General features: G+C 43.0%; 1 protein-coding gene across 6 annotated transcripts in view; it reads left to right on the forward strand.

Moving 5' to 3' along the window:
• Positions 1 to 300: 300 nt before the first annotated feature.
• The window catches only part of SLC38A9 (solute carrier family 38 member 9), a 54,021-nt gene continuing 35,925 nt past the window's right edge, over positions 301 to 18,396 (forward strand). The window contains exons 1-4 of one of the 6 annotated variants that reach the window (XM_030004736.2): positions 301 to 478; positions 5,193 to 5,249; positions 9,654 to 9,805; positions 17,913 to 18,045. In XM_030004736.2, the coding sequence (XP_029860596.1) occupies positions 9,702 to 9,805; positions 17,913 to 18,045 (237 nt within the window). In that variant the 5' untranslated portion in view covers positions 301 to 478; positions 5,193 to 5,249; positions 9,654 to 9,701. Of the gene's footprint in view, positions 479 to 971; positions 1,041 to 5,192; positions 5,250 to 9,653; positions 9,806 to 17,910; positions 18,046 to 18,396 lie in introns of those variants that run through there. The other 5 variants (XM_041120874.1, XM_030004737.2, XM_030004738.2 and 2 more) reach the window with 5 other exon arrangements.

The raw sequence follows: 18,396 nt of genomic DNA on the forward strand, positions 1-18,396 counted from the left end.
CTTCCTTGCATGCACTTCAGCCATTTTCCCGAGCATGACCTATAGATATCCCCAGAATTTTTACTTCAGCCAGGGTTTCGGTGATGAAAAGGACATGTTCCCAGATTAACTGGGACCAAAAAAAAAAAAAAACCCTTTAGGATTAAAAACGGTGAACTTGTAAAATCCACTGGCTGGCTGACGGTCCCCGCTCTCCGCCCCGCGGACCCCCCCTTTTCCTCAGCAAGTGTCGCACACCGCCCTGCGCCGGGCAGGGCCGGGGGCGCACGGCACGTCACTGCCCAGGGGCGGTGCTTCGCCAGTCACGTGGGGACCAGCGCGGTTTGTTTTGGCAAGCGTTAGGTCTCCGCGTTGACAACACACCGACTGCCAAAGCACGGAAGCGAATGGGTGCGCTGCCTTTTTTTTTTTTTTTTTTATCAGAGGCACCTCATTCACCGTCACCAGCAAACGCAAGTCTTTTCTTCGCGGCTGTTTGGTAAGTGCTTGTCCGTGCCGCGACGGCCTCACTCGGCAGCTTGCCCGGGCGCGGAGCCCGGTGCCCCGCAGCGCTCGTCTTTCGCGGCGGCGAGGCCCCGGCGCCTGAAGAGCGGCGCACCTGACTGCCCAGCCGGAGGCGTCCCTTACAAAGGAACGGCGGGGCGGGCGGGAGCGCCCACCGACGGCCGCGGCGCCGCCTGCCCTGGGCTGAGCCGGCAGGCTCGGCAGAGCTGCGCCTAGCCTCCCGCGCTCGGTGCACCACGGGCGGTCACCGCCCGAGCCGGAGCCCGAGTCCGAGCCCGGCGCAGGCCAGGCAGCAGCCGACGGCGCGAAGCGCCGCGGCGCGCTGAGCCCCGCCCCGCCGGCTTCGCGCCGCGCACGGCTCCCTGGGAAGCGTAGTCCTGCGGTCGGCAGCGCCCGGGCGGCTTCCTCGGCGGAGCCGCCCTCGGGGACTACGCGGCCCGCCACGCCCGGGAGCTGGGGGCCGCCGGGAGCCTCCCGGCCCCGGCCGTTTCCTGTTGCCGCCGCGGAGCGAAGCGGTGCTGCCGCCGCCGCCGCAGGTAGAGGAGTCGCGTCTCTTTGTGCGGCGCCGGCTGGCAGCGCCCTCGGGCCCGGCCGGGACGCGGGGCGGGAAGGGCGGGTCAGCGGGGGCGCGCCGCGGGGCCCTCGGGGCGGCGGGGAGCTCCACGAACGCGGGGCGGCGGCGGGGGCTGTCGCTGCCTCGGCCGCTCTGGGCGGAGCGGCGCCTGCCGTCCGGCTTGCTCGCCCCCCCCCCTTGAGGGGGGCGGCGGGCGGGCGAGCGGACCGGCCGAGCCGGGGCGCTGCCTCCCTTCGGGGCGGGCCGCCCCTCTCCGCTCCCGTCCGCTGCGCTCCGCCGCGGGGGCGGGCTCGGGCTCCGAGGCGCTCTGCCAGCCGCCGAGGGCGCCGGCTCCGCGGGGAGGAGGGGGCCGGGGTGGGAGCGGCTCGGCCCGCAGAAACTGACCCGCGGCGGCGGCGCCTCGTCCGGTTCGAGCGTAACGTGTTACGTGGGAAAACGAACAAAACATCAGAGCGTTGTGTGGCGCACAGAGGCGGCATGAAAGCTTTTCGGGCGATCCGTAACTGAGGGAAAAGCTCACATCGGTTTTGACGGGCCTGTGGACCCATTAACCTAAAAAAAAAAAGAAAAGCGTTAAAAATATAAGTTAATCCCTAGGGTGATAACTTTATCTTCTTGTAAGTATTTCTTTACAGTCTCCACACAAAAAAAAAAAAAAAAATCTATATAAAAATAATAGAAGCTTTATCTGTTGAAGACAAATCAAATTAATGTTCCATTTCTTCTTAATTTTACTTAGACTTATCATCTGGCAGCAACCACATACCCATTGGTTCAGTCTGAGGTACACTGAAGCTCAACAGTCGTTCAGCTTGTGTATTGAAGAGACTTTTTTCCCCCCCAAAGTTACTAGCTTGAATTTACTAGTTTACATTGCTTATACAGTTTAAATCATCTTCACCCAATACAGTTGTAGGAGAGTGTGGACAAGCTAACCAGTGGCAAGCTGACTCAGTTTTAAGGAGGTCTGAATGTATGCTACTCCTCTTAAGACCGGTATAGTATTCTCCAGTCCTTTCTGATGGAGGACTCACTGCCCCAAAAGAGGAACCGAGGAACTCTGCTTTGAAGTTCTTGTCTTTCAGTGTAGACCCTGCTTATTTCTCACAGTTTATACACGCACAGCCTGCAGTTTACTTGAGATGTATGCCTTGAGCTTTATTCATCCATTCACCTGCTCAAAATTTAACAGAGGACCAGGTCCCACCAAGTAGTGCTTTCAAAAATAATTTTGCTTATTTGAACTAAATACTTTCATTAGTGGATTCTTGTATTTAAAACCGTGAATATGAAGTGGGGGTTTGGGAGTAGTGGCTTTAAATAAGAAATGAAGCAAGATGTGTCCACAGTTTAAGTTGTCAAGTTTTATTTGTCTAACCTAACTGACTGGGAGCTATCCTCTTAAGAACCACTAGAAATCTCAAAACAAAGAAAGAACAGCTTTTGGTGGCAGAATTCCTACAAAATGATTTAAGACTGCAGTTGTAATTAGACAGGTTGAAAAGTAACAACTTATAGGTGACTAAGTTCTGTGATTGTTTATTTTGAGGTCTGCGACTTCCAAATTAAGAGTTCTGGCATCATCCGTGATGGCTGGTCCACAGGGTCTCCTTCTACACGGGGAAATTGTTACCGAACCACTGCAAACGTCAGTACAGCAACTTTAGCTTTAGTAACGTGGAGCATAAACAGCTGTTGGAGCTCCAGCTGCTGTTTTCCCAGCACCACGTCCAACTGCACTGGTAGCCGTGATGGCATGGTAGAGGCTGTGGTGGTCGTGGCCCTCCTCTGCCTTCCTCCCCCTGCCCTCTGTGGAAGGTTCTTTGATAGATAGCAGTCCTACAAACCAGCTAAGCGCTGTCGGTGCTCATGGGATGACGGACTAACTGAACACAGTTTTGTTCCTGCTATGGGGTAAGCCTGTTTGGTAACCCTCTTGCGTTGCCTGGGTTGTAACTGAATGATCTGTTGAGATGGGTGTCTCATAGTACAGCACTGACACACACATTTGTAGCTGAGCCATAAACTCATCATTAGATTCACAGTGCAAGCAATTTGTAGTACAGTTTTGTCATCCAATACAAAGAAGACCAGATGACAGCACAGCCACCAGGCTAGAATGAGGTTTTTAAATTTGCTGGTTCAGTATCTTCACTCTTTGAAGCTTTTGAGACTTTGTAAATGGGGGGAGGCAGGGGCAGGCAGAGAGAGAACCTGAACCCAGGGAAAGCAGAAACTCGTAGGGGCAAAGCAGTGAGGATTAATGAAGGTCTAGCCCTGTTTAGATTACCATCTGAAAGTCATGTGGAGTGTAGCCTGGACTGGGAAGAGTAACTTGCATACCCCTAGGTATTGCTTCACAGTTTGTGACCAGCAGCAGAAAACCTGGATTATTAAATTCTCATCCACTTGTTTCCTTTTACTGCCCTTCTGATGTAGCGCTTCAGATGTTTGTAGGAGAATTACAGATAGGACAAGAGGGCATACTACGTCAGCTTCACCCCAGGCAACCAGTGAAATTATATCCTGGAAAGAAAAGGGACAACAGGATTCAAAGTCTATGCAAACTTTTCACCATTGAAGGATATCTTGACATTAATGGTGTTTGATTATGTAGGTGATGAGATACTAATGGTGGTTAGGACTGTATGGATAGCATATGATTGGAAAAAGTAATTGCTGTTTCAAGCCCTTACCCAGAAGAGGATCCCTAACTTATTTTAGCATGCTGACAGTTCGGACAGACTTATTATGTCTGGAAGAGTATTTCAAAATTTCCTTCTGGATGTAGCCATTTCTTCATAAGTGAAAGGTGGACAACTGGGCATGCTTTAGTGTCAACGTTGCTCCAGATTTGTGGGGGTTTTGGTACTACAAAGGTACGTCAAGAGTGTATTTCCTTTATAATAGGTGTTGTGGCAGATCTACCTTTTTATCTTAATAACTATGCTAGATACAGCCATAAAAGTTTAGGGAGGTGTTTTCAACAGCACTAAACGCTGACTGTCATGGGGGTAGCAAAGCCAGAGTATTCCCTCCTGGAGTCAAATGCTTGGAGGAGTACATAGCAGGTATCGGTTATGTGATAGATTAGGAGTTTCACAAGCAAAACCAAACACTTTCCTCGCCAAAGCTGAGTTAGAAAGGAAAAGAAATATGGGTGCAGAGAAAACATTCTTACAGCCTTTTCCTCTCAGCAGCAATACGGCATGCTGCAGGGGAAAACATAAAATTTCTTCCTTTGTTCCTGTCTTATCAATAAGATTTTAGTTGTGGGAGAATGCAGTTAGCAGTCTCTCTCATCTTCATTTTTGCTGTCACTAGTAGAAGTTAGGAGAGACATGATGGTTGTGGCAGAGGAAGACAGAAAGCAGGTCCCTGCAGGTAAAAAAAGAGAACTTGCAGAAGAGTAGAATAGTGACAAGCAAATGGCAGAGGACCTAGCGAGACAAGAAGGATTTTTAGAGAAGAATATAGGGTGCAATATATTGAGGAGAAAATCACTATTTCTCATTCATTACCAAATACGCTACAAAGCAAACCCAGTACCTGTGCACAGAAAATTAAACACAGAAACCTGTGTTTAAAAGGACAGAGATTGCAAAGTTGAAGTATTCAAAGGTTGGAGTATTAAACTTATCTAAGTTTAATGAAAATTAAAATTGCCTAGGCAATCTTACCTCATCTTGGTACATACAAATTATGATATTGATTAGAAATACTTAGTTATCAGATCATTATTTTTCTCAAGCTGGACAGTTCTTAGAATAGGGAATGTTGTATTAGAGCAGCAAAGTGATAGTGTTCAGTTCACTTTTGCATGAGACAGATGTACCTTATTTGCTGCTTAAAAATCTGTAACTGCTCGTCTTGGACGTTTTTTTGCAGTGCTTGGTACGAATCACAGCTAAGTTTTACATAAAAGTTAATTTCTCTTCACAAAGTATCTATGAGCTAAGGCGAGTATTGGTATTATCCTTATTCTAAGGACAGAGAATAAAACACAGGGAAAAATCCACTAATTTTGAATGCTCAGTTTGAGAGTCACTTGGTTGCTTTCAAAATATTTAACATCATTCAGTGGTCACAGCACAAATGCTCTTTTGTCTTCCAGCGTTACATGTCGAAGGTTCTGAGCAGAAGGAAAAAAACAGGGAACGTACTGTCAGAGGTAGGTGGTCCTTCAGGCTGTGGTTTTAGTTACGCTTCTAGCAGTAATGCCTTCTTTCTGCCACAAACCATACCCGTGTCTCTTCAAATGGACAGTGAAACTGCTGGTTCTGGAGAACTACAACCCAGACAACCCCAGGCAAGACCCAAAACAATTATCTTCCTCTTTAGATTTATTTTTTTAGCCAGATCTATTCCCCAGTCCTGTTCTTTCCACCAGGACAAGAAAGAAGACAAATAGCTGTGCCACCACAAATAGGGGGAGGAAAGACTGTGAGAATGAGCACCAGGGAACAGCGATGCTTTTAACTCATAGCACTGCTGAAGACAAAGTACCATGAATTCATATCACCAACTCCAGATACACTACAGCTAGCAGGAACCTCTTTCCCACTTGCAGTAAAATCCAGTTTGACAGCAGATGAGTCAGATATCTTTAAAAGAGCCTTCTCCATTTCCAAGCAGCCATACGTTAATTCCCAGAGATCCATAGTAATTCTCGGAATGCAACAGTGGCCTCATGGAAACTGTAAGCACAGTGTATCATGAAATACAGAAACAGAATGAGGTTTGTCAAGCAGCTTTGATTTTTGACATGAATTCTTTGTGTTGGACATCCCCATCCTGATTACAGGCTTTTTTAAGACCGTATAGCAAATACTGCATGTCACATCACAGGTTTTTAAAAGAAACCTCTGGAATGAGGTGAGCATAGGTCAGATACCCGGTATAAAAAAATCTTTAGGTAACTAGGACACTAGGAAAGTAAGCAGTTGAGAAGAGGTTATTGTAATGGAAACTGTCAGGCAGTAAGTTCAGATGGCACAACTGGCTTCATCCCATGTATTAAAAATGTTTATTGAGAGTGCAGTCCAGCCAAAAGCGGTAGAAATTAGATAAAAGAGAGGTTAATCAGGTTCATTCTTCTTCATTTTGCTCTTCTGCTTACTATTGTCTTTTAAGCTGTACTGGCTCTAGCTGCGGACTTTACATATGTGATAGCTGCATCTATTTGTAATCAATTTGCTGGTCATAAGCTTCACCTACCTGTTCTCAACAATAAGCACTTAAAAAATAAGCTGTCTTTGCCAATCCAGCTTTTAAGTAGACCCTAGAGAGTCAGTAAGCAACAACTCCATAAGCCCCAAATCACACTGTCAAGCCAAACTTAGTGTATGCTATGTTTTGGAGGGATTATTTTTCTTTATGGAATACTATAAAATGTTCTGAGTTCTTTATTTATAGCCATAGTGCAGAGAAAATCAAACTGGTGATCAGTGTTGTCTGCATTTGTCAGATTGAATTGTAAAGCACAAATACATTATTTACAACAGGTTTTAAGGAATGGATGTGTTCAAAGCAGTATCTTAAATTAGCATGTCATGTCTGCTTTATCTGCACCGTAAACCGGGGCCTGTGGAAGGAAGGGATCTCAGTACCACAGTCTTCTGGAAAGTTCTGGCTAAAAACACTTCTGAGTATTTGGGATTTGAATTTATTTCAAATTTCAGTTCAGTCATTAGGAATTTAAATTTTCATCTGCATTTTTATGACTAAATCCAAAGTGATTTAAACTCGGAGAGATTTGCAAAATGCAGAACGAGTGAGGGATCTGTATCTGAGGTGTATCTGTTCAGAAAAAGCTTGCAGGATGTTAAGGTGAAAAAGAGAAAAGAATGGAATAAAAGAATATAATACCACATTACCAGTCTTCTACCTAAGGCCACTGGTGAGGTCTTAGAAAGAAAGAGGCTGTAGAATCTAGAGGTGACGATTACATGAAGTCTGGTGTCTTCAGCGGTGGTCAGAGGGATGCAAAAAGTATTCTGTAATGGGAATGGCAGAGGAGTAGGTGGATATCTGTAGCAGTGCATGAAATCTCTGGGGTCTTTGGGTTTGTTTCAGAAGTATTTAGCTGCTGAAGGAAGTTGGTGTGCACTGGGGTGAATTTAACAGTGGAGTGTGCAGGGAATAAGTAGGGAGGAAGGAGGTGACCTAGAGCTGTAGAAAAATAAGGGAAACCAATAGGAAAGAAGTGAACAAGAGGAGAGCTATAAATGGGGTTTGGAAGGGAACAGAGTGCCACATGAAATAAAAATATTGCTGTGAACTAAGAAATCTCATTGTAAGCAGTGCTTAGTAAAGGCAGGTTTGGAAAGCAATTTTGGCAGTGTGTAGGAGAGACAGAAAATAGAGAGGAAACGAGCAGGAATTTGTAAGCTGAGCATCACCAGCGGAGCTGAGAAGGATGAGAGAATGTAAGACATTCAGTTGAGGCCAAAGAACCAGCAGCAATAATGTGGAAGAGAAGGACTTTAGGGCAAAGAATCTGAGCTGATGGTTTATAGAAGGGCTAGAGTGGCAGAAGAGAGGAAGCAGTAAGTTAAAGTAGGTAAGAGAAGCCCCATCTAGGAAAGGCTCTGGAAAGAGGAGAGGAAAAAGCTTTAGAGAGTGTGACAGCAAAAATGAAGTGCAAGAGAAAGAGGATGCTATCAGGGAGTGCAAATAAGGCTCTTAAGATTGCCTGGGTTATTATCAATGATTGCTTGTTACGTCCTCTCAAAGAGCTAAAATGAACAAGAGAAAATCATGCCTTTAAACTCATAATCATGCCTCAGTAACTTTGTTCAAATCTCTTGTCATGGATGCCGAAACTAGGAGACTGGCAGCACTGCCAGATGAAATGGCTTCGCCCATGCACTATCCCCACTTTGCACAAGCATGCGAGTGTGTGCAGCCAGACAACAAGCCCCAAGCTTTGGATTTAAAGCAAGGGAAAGAACGGTTAATTTTCATCTCGATCAGTCTTCCCAGTCCCCTTTAGTGTGGGATCACACAAATGCCCTTGAGCTGTCAAGGGCAGGACTAGTGCTTTCAGTAGCATTTCCATGAACTGGAGCCTCCAGTGGTCCCCTCCCCCGGAGAGCAGAGAGCCATTACCTGTGCACAGCACACCGGGGGCGGGGAGGCAGAGGGGGAGCGGGTGCCTGTCATCTAAAACGCACTTCCTCAGCAGGCTGAGCCAGACTTACTGCTTCTGCAGTCCCAGCCATGCGCTCCTTTGGTGTTTTCCCACTCCTCCTTTAGCAATTGTTTGAACCCCAGAGAGTCAACGTGGTTGAAAACTGCTAACTTTCCTTCCTTTTTCATCCTCTCCTTCAGATTCTTTGGGGTTATTTTGCCTGAGGCGGGATGAGCTAATGAGAGAGGATTGGCAACATACAGCTAGGAAGGGATAGAAGCAGTGCTTAACTTAGGTTGATGTAGTTTCTGGGATTGGGCCTTTACAGTGTATTTCCCGGAGGATACAGGAGGATGATGCACACCTCATTCTTCCTATCTTACCTTCCTCCGTCACCACCCCAGGTTTCAAACATACAGTGCCGTTCTTCCTTATCTTGTGCCAGCTCTGGTTCTCATCTGTCTTTCCGTCAGCCTGTCTAACATTCTAAAGCATCAGGAAACAGTTCCACTGAAAGAGCAGATACTTCTACCATGTGTTTGAAGAAGTAGTCCTGGCTGAGGAATTCTTCAGGAGGTAGCAGGGATGAGAGCTGTTAAAGCCGTTACCTTCGTTCAGCTGCACACGAGATCACAGCAAGTCCCATGTGAGGACTAACTCAGTCTAAGTGGAAATCCATAACCTTAAAAGCGATCTGCTCCCCATTGTTTGGCCAGGAGTGCTCTGAATGCATATAATACATTATTATTAGTGTGTTATTAAACCATTTATTGCCTTTAATTTAAAGAGCCTGGACACAGTAGACTGCAATAATCTGATCTTTATTCTGGGAAATATACTGGAAAACTGCATATGTGCCTGCTGCAAAGTTTGAAGTAATTTAGTGAAACAATAGTCTCTAATAACTGATAAATTGTTCTCAGCTGTGCTGTTACAAATTGGAAAGACAGCTCCTTTAAAAATCACACTGGTCTTACAGTGGAGCAGTAAGAAAAGGAGTCCCATGCTTTGAATGCAGGAAGGTAAGACCTATGTATGAATATATTTCATGTTAATTTGCACACAGTGGACTCAATTCTTAGCTGTGGTAGCTCAAAGGAAATTCAGATTCCTAGCCTTGCTTTTTACAAACCTATTTCAGTCCCAATATAAGCAACAGCATCCGTCATATTCCTTTAATTTATATTGCCTCTTGCAGTGCTAAAAGAGATTCAGAGCACAATTGTGCATTGAGTGCTTTACTTAAATGGATAGTGTGTTGTAAAAAATACTTGCCCTGTGATGTTTGCATTATGGAATGAGAATTACCAAGTGGCAAATTGAAGGGATTTCTAGTGCTTTTCATTCCAGGAGCTTCTGAAGCTGTGGGACTCTGCCAATGTTAAATTCGTAGCAGGGACACAGTTTTACTTACCTGCAGTTGCCTTGTTTCCTTTTTTTTAGGTCAGAATAACTCACAGAATCTAGAAGGAGGTGGCACATTCACCAAATATGGAAGAGGATACCAAACCTCTCTTGGTTCCTGTCGGAGGCGATGAAAGCAATTATGGAATCATGAATATACAGTTTAATCCAGAAGACTTTAAGTGCAAAAGGTATGAGGAAGGCCGAACCTACAGAATGATTATATAGCAATTAGTTGTTTAATCTTTGCTTTTAGCGACAGAATCCTACAAAGACAGAAGACTAACATTTGGAAACCAGGATCTGAGTACAAACAGTTCCTACTTTGTCTCTATATGATATTATTTCCAAGCACCAGGTGAACAGATGTTTGTATTGTGTTTTGTTTATAAGGATAAGACTCTTCTATTGACATCACTTCAGAGTGAGTGCTCTAATAAGAACTTGGCGTGTGGCTTTTAAAGTGCTCTTCAAACACGGAATATCGTGTGTATACTGAGGCATGATGGTTTTTATTTAGCGCAACAAACTGAAATGTTGAGACTATGCAAGAAGGCTTGCCAGATGGTGTAGATAAATGGCTGTCAGTATGTGTAAGTGGCTCTGTATGCATTCTGCAAGTGATGCTGGAAAAATATATTTGCTAGTACTGAGGGAATTGAGCGACCTTTACTGCCTTTAAGAAAAAAAAGGTAGTATTTTTTGAGATTGAGCAAATATTAAAAATTCAACAGCCCAGCCTTTTGCCATGCCTGTGAAAATAATAACATATCTAGCTAAGTGGTTATTTTGCATGTTTTCTTGGAGTTTAACAGCTCTGTTCCCCCAAGGAGGGTGGAGTGGGAGACTTCCTCTGCTGTTGCAGATTTCTGTGAGCTGGTCATGGAACCAAATCGGAGATCGGAGTGGGCACTGCCTTTCTGATGCTAGCTGGAGGCATCTGCTTTGCATTTCTAGACGAAGGAATAGCCCCGTGGCACCTCTTGGACCCTGTTTAAGGTTCTTATTTTTCCCTTTGCATCCAGCTTCGTATTTCAGTAGAGCAGTTTTCCTGAAGGAACTGAAGATGGCACTGTTGTATACAAAATCCTCTTGCTGGGGCCCAGTTCAGCAAAAAAAATGTTCTTAATAATAGCATTTTGCTGCTGTCTCAGTCTGCAGCTTTGGAAAACCACGAAAGCCTACTTAAACCTTAGCCAGGGGCTAAGCAATCTCTCTTTTTCTCTGGGAGCAAAGGCAGGAAGATAAGTGTCTGAGTGAGCCCAGGGGAGGAAACGGAGCACAGGTGTAGGAGCATACAGAATTGTGTGTATAAAGGTTAGGAAATGGTAGAGTACTTTCAGGTGGGAAAAGGAAATGTGTTAAAATGAATATGAATTCTTGCTTTATCTTCTTTCTGAGGAGTGTCTGAGCTGCTCAGGGCCCTCCTGGCATAAGGCGACTGCTAATTTATATGGCTTTTAGGAGCTCCTTGTGTTGGAGGAAGTATGTTTTCTGTCTGAGAAGCAATGGGTTTCAGGTGGCGTGGTGATGCAGTAGCAACGAGAGAAGTTTACACCTTGGTGATATATCAAAATGTCAAGATCTGCTTTTCAAAACTGAGGTTAGGTATTGTTTCCTCATTGTGTGTTTTTTTTTTCTTGTGATTTCTTAAGTTTGGAGACTCAGCTTCATAACAGGTCATATAGCATGTGGCATTTGGTTCCCGCCCCAAAAGCAGAAGCGTGTACTTGGATTGTGTTCCCACCTCCACAACCTCCAGCTTTGCAGATCCATCCACTTTGTCCTTACTGCTTGTCCCGAGTTCATTCTCCCATTGTCTACAACTTAGTCTTTTGCCTTCCAAGCATGCAGAGGCACAAAGATGAAGGGCATGAGCGCTGGGATAACAGGAAGTCCTGGAAATCAACGTTGAACTCCATGTGTGTGTATTAGAAGAGGCAGCCGCAGCCTTTAGAAGAAGGAATGAGGAAGAACAGGCCATCAGGGTCTGTGTCCGTTGTGGTCAGAACAGTGGGCAGTTTGAAGGGCTTCTTCCTTAGAGCTTTAGGGAGTAGCAGCTCCAGGGAGAAAGGTTTCTTATGCATAAAAGTACCAAACAGTGCAAGTGGAATAGTACCTGATTTGCTCTGCTTAGTTTGCTCCTTTTTTTAACTCACTATTCAGAAACCTGATCAGACGTTGGTGGGTGGTCATTTTGCTTTGATTGAGATAGCTCTTGAAGTGTTTTGTGTGATTTGCTTATAATTGCTGTTTGTCTGTCTTAGTGCTGTTCTGTTCTTTTGTTTGGGTTGTTTGAGATTTGACGGCATTTACATAGTTATTTGGTTTTCTTAACAGCTTGGAGGATTTGGGATTTTTGAAAGGCGTGCTTTTTAGTGTTTACATAAGAACAATAAGTTAATTGTTTTTTAGAATTGTAAATTATTTTGTCTAGTATTCTTTTGCTAAATTTGGGGAAAATATAAATCCACTTTTAATCCTTTTAAAGAGGATGTTATTGTTCTTCCGCAGAGACCTGAATTACACCGTATCAGGTGTGTTTTGCCCATTTTGTAGGTCCCTTTAAAAACTAGAATGTCATTGATGCAATGGCTTATTGATGATTATTGTATGCAAGAGAGGGAGTTTCTTTTTTTCTTCTGACTGCTCTTTGAATCTACTTATTGTCAACAGATACTGCAATTGTCTTCAGGAATACTTGAATCTTCAGAGAAACAAATGATGTTTTGTGTTGGTTGTTTTGCATATGAAAAAACTGGGCAATGCCCCCTGCTAAAGGGGGATCAAACCTTCCTTTTTCTATTCTTTTTGAAGTCCCTTAGTGTTCTCACACGATGTTGAAGAGATCAGTAGGTGAAGTTAAACAGTTATAAATTAAACAGTGTCTATACAGGAGAGTCAGAGAAGCCTTTTTCATGCAAAAGTGGTTGGTTCCCTTTTATTTTCAAAGTTCATTTAACTTGCAAAATGGTAGACAATGGTCAGGACTTACCTGTGGAGAACTACCGTTTCTGCATTCATTACGCTTTTATAGCTCCACACCCCTGTAGTCTTTTTACTCCATTGCCTGCTTTTCATTTTCCTGTGTTGCTAACATTTTTACTAATTCCTAATATTACTACTTCCTAACTGGGAAGAATTAGAACCTTCTTGATTAAGAACCTTCATACTTCTTTGTAAGAGAAGAGTAAAATAGCTTTGCCTTTGACACAGAAGAGGGAACAGTGCTTGAAATGTGGTATGGTAAAGCTTGTGATTCTTTATTTGCTAAAGTGTGTACTCCATGAGCAACACAGGTGGCTTAGTATTGTGCTCTGAAATGTTATTTTGGTTCGGCATCCAGCATTTTAAGATACTTGCATGGTCATGCTGTAATCATTATAATGACAATGGTAATATGAATGTGGAAGAAGTTTAAGTAAAATGTATTGCCAAGAGAATAAAAGTCTTATAGGATAAACTATAAGTGTACTGTTTACAATGCTTCAGTAAATTCAGACAGCTTAGCAAGTAAAAATCAAGTCAGTCGTGGAATTCTTTGGAACAGGTTTCCTTAAGAGAAGCACACTGACATCTGTAATGTTCCTATGCAGATAGACAGTTCCTGATTAAGAATAGCAACCGATGAGTATAATTGTCGTCTTATTACTTTTTCTCCTTACTTTAATTTCCATTAGTGAATCAGTTTTACTCCTTAGTTTCTCCTGTGCCATGTACAGCATTCCTATAATAATTTGGTGACTCAGTAAAACAATAAAGCCATAGGGATTTACTAGTTTTATTTCTGTGTAATAATCCTATTGCATCCCTGAAAAGTAACTGATCGATGTCGGGTGTCAAAGCAAGCTGTGCAGTAAGCTAAAGTGGCTCCTTGTGGTCTTTTTGGAGGAGAGGAAACAAATTGTTAAGCATTCTGTAAAGAAGGTTTTCTCGTGTCTATTTAAATATGAAAAGTTTGTCTGATGTGAAGTCATTAATACCATCATGTAAAGCCAAAAGACGCACTGACACAAAAAATTGCATTATATTGTAACAGCTCAAAACTTAGAACACTATTTTTGATCAGATGTCCAGAACCAGTTGTTTGCTGTTTAAAAATATTTCAGCAAAGGTACTTGGAAAACAGTATTATTTAATTTAAAACTTCTTGAGGTAAGTATTCATCATACTGCTTCATTGCTCTGCAAGATGTGGTACATTGCTGAAAATACCCAGAAAAAAAGATGTAGCACCCTTATGGATGCTAGCAGTTGCAAGATTGTATGTAGTTTGCCAAACAGATTTTCCTGTTGTGCTGTTCCCCCTAACCCACCAAATCCAACACTTGAACTTTGTCTAGCACAGTATTTGGAAACAACTTTAATCATGAGCATCTCTTTTCATTTTCTTTGCTTGCAAAAATTGCTGCTGAAGTTCATAATGTGAGGAAGTTTGGACAGAAGCCCTCTTCTCTCTTTTCCTGGACCAGCACTAGAATTCGTATTAACTGTCCCTTTGTGTGAGTGAGAAATAACTAGCAGATGAGTGTAGCTGCAGGTTTTCTGGGAATGCCTTCTGAAGTACATCTGCAGGGTGTAGTGTATGGGAGGTGTGCGCCTCCTGCATGAGATCTTGCATCTTGTCCATACTCATTGTGCTGTAGAAAACAGCTGTGTTTTACTGGTGTGTTTGCCCTGGTAAAAAGAGCATTGTTTTTCAGGCTAGCTATTGAAATATAAATTGTAATTGTGTTTTTTAGTATGGATATAATGAATTCATTTGGACACTACAATCTATCTCAATGCATGGAAATTGTCTGCGCTGTTTTGCATTGATAGTCACACCCTCCAGTCATGTAACCTTTCCCCTTCCCAGATCACATTGTCCCACATCCTTTTCATAATCATTTTGCCACGTGAGAGATATAATGTGATTGCCTGTATAAATCAGAAAGTTTTCTAGGAATCTGTTGCAGCTGCTGATGCTTGCATGTTACATTACAGAGTGCTTGTCTGCCAGACTTAAGGTCCCTAAAGAGAGTTTTCCAAAATACACCCCAGATTATATCCTACTTGCTTTGTGCTTTGAAAGTCTCACTCTTTGGAAACTTCTTTGAGAGCTTCTCAGACTTCTGTCTGAGTATGCCCAACAACCAGTCTTTGATCTAGGTATAGCTGGGGGCTAGGAATGACCTTGATCCTAGACAGAGTGCTACCCTCTCCTAGTGGAGATCAGGGAGGAAGGTTGCACCCCAGCCTGCCTGCATAGCTTCCAAGTCAGACTGATGTTTCAAAGAGATCTCTAATAACTGTAAAACTGATGGGTGGACAGTCTATTTTAGCATAGTTACTTGCTCAGTAAGACTAGCGGTGCAATGGTACCCTAAGAAGAAGAAAATTAATTGTTGCTTTAGATAATTTTCATTCTCAACAGATGTGCACCAGAAGGGATCAAGAGGCGAAGTAGCCCAAGTACTGGCAGCGTTAAACATGTGCAGCCCTCCAGGCAGAAAGCAGCAGCAACAGATACACAGAATTTCTTTGGAGTTGTTTAGTCTTTTTTTCCTCACCCATAGATTAGATTCTGGATCATACCCTTCTGTTTTGTGCTGGACCATAGATTGCTTGTTCAATCCAGACTCTGTTCGTAATACTGAAGAAAATGAAATACCTTTCTCTAAAGAATTTCTTGCCTACAGACAGATACATTTTTGCTATACCTGAAACTTTTTCTTGATATTTGTTTGGTCATTGACTAATAACACTGCTTTCCCCATAAAATAGGATGTTGTATTCATGTTTTCTGTTATTTTAATTTTAATATCATCCATGGCTTTAATTTGAATTGCTTTAAAAAATAATCTCCCACTGTCTTCCAGTCTGAAAGAATTTTCTTTGACATCAATGTCAGCAGTTGTTGAACACCATTTTGAAGGAAATCTTTGCCACAGATCTGCTCGCTTTGAAGCAAGTGTCTCAGTGTAATTTTTTGACAGTAGTAATAGAAGTTTATGGGGACGTACTAATAATATTAACTGGAGATGGGAAAAGAGGTAGTCCTCATGAAGCTCTTCACACTATGCAGCTGCTGTAAAATCAGCAAAACACATACTTTTCATGTTCTAAATATAATTTGTGTCAGTGATCCAAAAAGAAATAGCAGAGAGCCGACTGGAGGTGGGGAGGGATTTAAACATATTACATTTCCTGTTTTCATAATTACAGTCTTTATTTTACAGGTCTTCTAATGAAATATTTTTTAGCAGTGTCCGATGATTGGATCAGCCCAATAAATTTTGAGCTAAAACAAGTGAAGTCCTTTAGAGCTGACAGTCCATGAGTATTTTTGTACGTTACGTACCTATGGAACTAGTTAGCCCTGTGTGCCTCTGCCTTGAGTAATAAAGCTATTGCTTAAAATTTATTCCTGTTTAATTGCGGTATCTCTCTTAATTGTTTATAAGAACACCACAGAAGTCCACACACAAAACGGGAATTTCCCCCTTCATGTCATAGATATGGAAAAAAGAGTCAGTTGAGAATGCTTTAAAAATTGAAAATGTGTTCACTTTAATTTCAGTGAGTGGGAAATGGTTTAGTAAGCCTAAGCCGTTTTTTCCATCATGAAGGAGGATGCAAGAATTAATGAAGTCTAAGATGAAAGAATGAATTTGTGGAGAAGGAAGTTATTTTTCTCTGTTTTCCACTTTTGTCAGTTTTTATTAGTCCCATAAATACTCTTGCCTGCTGTGTCCCCTTAAGCACACAGGAATAAGGACCTACCTCCATGTCTTCCAAAGATATAACAACCAGCTTCAGAGCTGTATTCCTTTTCTTCCTACCAGATGAAAGGTGGTGCCATGGTGCAAATGCTTAATGATTCACTGGGAAAGAGAATGGGACCTTTGTCACAGTATTGAGAGCTGGGGCAGGAGGGGTTGACCAAGTTCCTTTGTAGTCTGAGCCAGAAATGGGTATTGAAAAACAGTCAATTCAAATAGGCTCTGCTCGTATTACAGGAAAAATGGCATGGGTTTATTGCTGACCTAATTTCTGCTCTTGGTAGCCTGAAACTTGTTGGGATCTGTACTTTTGTGGGTTCTGGTTTTGGGCTAGTTCTTGTTTCTGAGTGATTTAAACATCAACCTGGAAGAAGAAGATCAGAAAGCTGTTGAGATTGCTTTAGAAATTAAAAGCACTGGTGAAAGGGAGAAAAACCCAAAACCCTGTATCAAGGCTTACAGGCCACCAGTATCTCCTCTCCTGTGTGAGAAATTAGCCTGTCAGTGCTAGGAGTGAATGTCGCATTTAAGCAATAGTATAGTATGCCTATATGGAAGGAAATTACACTCGATTAGAAAAAAAATCTTTGCAATATCTTGCTTACATTGCATATCTCTGGTAGCGCCCCTTGCGAGAAGCTAGATCTGTGTTGTGTTGAAACTTTAGGAGCAGTTTTCATTCTGCTTGCTCTGTACCTATGTGTGTGTAGAGAAAACAAGGGGCATGTGGTGTGGCTGCTTTCTCCTTTAGTGGCTGTGACTGTGCCTGCAGTCTAACTCATCTGGGGAAGAGGTAAGGGAGAGCACCTGTATTCTGTACATCTCTGTATGAGAGACGTAGGACTTCTGTTGCTGACAGTCCTGTTCTCTGTGATTACCCTAATTAAATCTGAAAGGAAGTCGTGAAGTAGCTCAGAACTGCAAGTGGGCATCTGTTGTTTCATGTTCTGTGACAAATTCCATTCCTGGTTGCATTGGCTTAAAAATAGTATGAGCACATGGACTTACTTGGGCTTGGTTCCTTCCCCATTAAACACAATTTCCTACAGTGTTTTGGGGTAGATTAGTAGTTCCTAGCCTTTTCATAGGTGGTCCTCATTACCACCACTCGTTCCTCTCTTTGTCTTTTTTCTGCTTCTGCATTCTCACACTTTCTGTTTCTACCTCTGTTCCTCATCAGTAGTTCTGGCAACACTGGTTATAAGTGCTAATAAGCTTGGCCAGGCTTATTTAACATGTAGTTCTGGTGTGACTTGTTGAGAACTAATAGACTGGATATTAGGTCTGAATTTTGATGTTATGTTGCCCCACAGAATCTGCACAAGAGGCCATTTTAAAGTGGATGATATAAACACATGATTCTTTCATGGATGGCAGCTTACCTCATGGCAGTGATATTTTTGCATTTGCTTTGTGTCAGTGAATGACAGACTCATCCTGAGTGATGCTAAGCTGTTTTCTGGGTTGTATGTTAGCTCTTGTGTTCTAGGGTTTTAAGGGTTTTCCTTTTCTTTCTTTTTTTTCCCCTCCTTTAGACCATTTCATGTGGAGCCTACAAACATAGTCAGTGTGAACGACGACATGCAAAGAGTCACTGACGAAGCTTCAGCAATGAATAAGCGGATTCATTACTACAGCAGGCTCACGTCTCCTGCAGACAGGGCATTGGTAAGGCAAAGACAGGGCCAGATTAACTGAGTGGTGTCTGGCATGTTGGGTCTTCCACAGCCTAGGTTTATAAAAGAAGCATGAATAAAGGTAGGGGGGAAATTGCTCTGCAGCCTGCTTTGAGGTAAATATTTAGTAGCTGAGTGCCTTAGTAAGGTCTTGTGTTATCACAAGTTGTGATTGACTTTTTGTGCAATGCCTTCACCATCCACAGAAAACAGACAAACAGCTTGAATTATTTTAACGGTGGTCCAGGCTGCTCAAATGTGTGTTCTCATTTCTCCCATCTATAAGAGGATTTAAGCAGTGGTCAGCTGCAGTGATTGAACTAGTATAGTCTGTGCATAGTAT

This window comes from Aquila chrysaetos, chromosome Z (assembly GCF_900496995.4).
Source record: "Aquila chrysaetos chrysaetos chromosome Z, bAquChr1.4, whole genome shotgun sequence".
In the NCBI taxonomy this organism is placed as follows: domain Eukaryota; kingdom Metazoa; phylum Chordata; class Aves; order Accipitriformes; family Accipitridae; genus Aquila; species Aquila chrysaetos.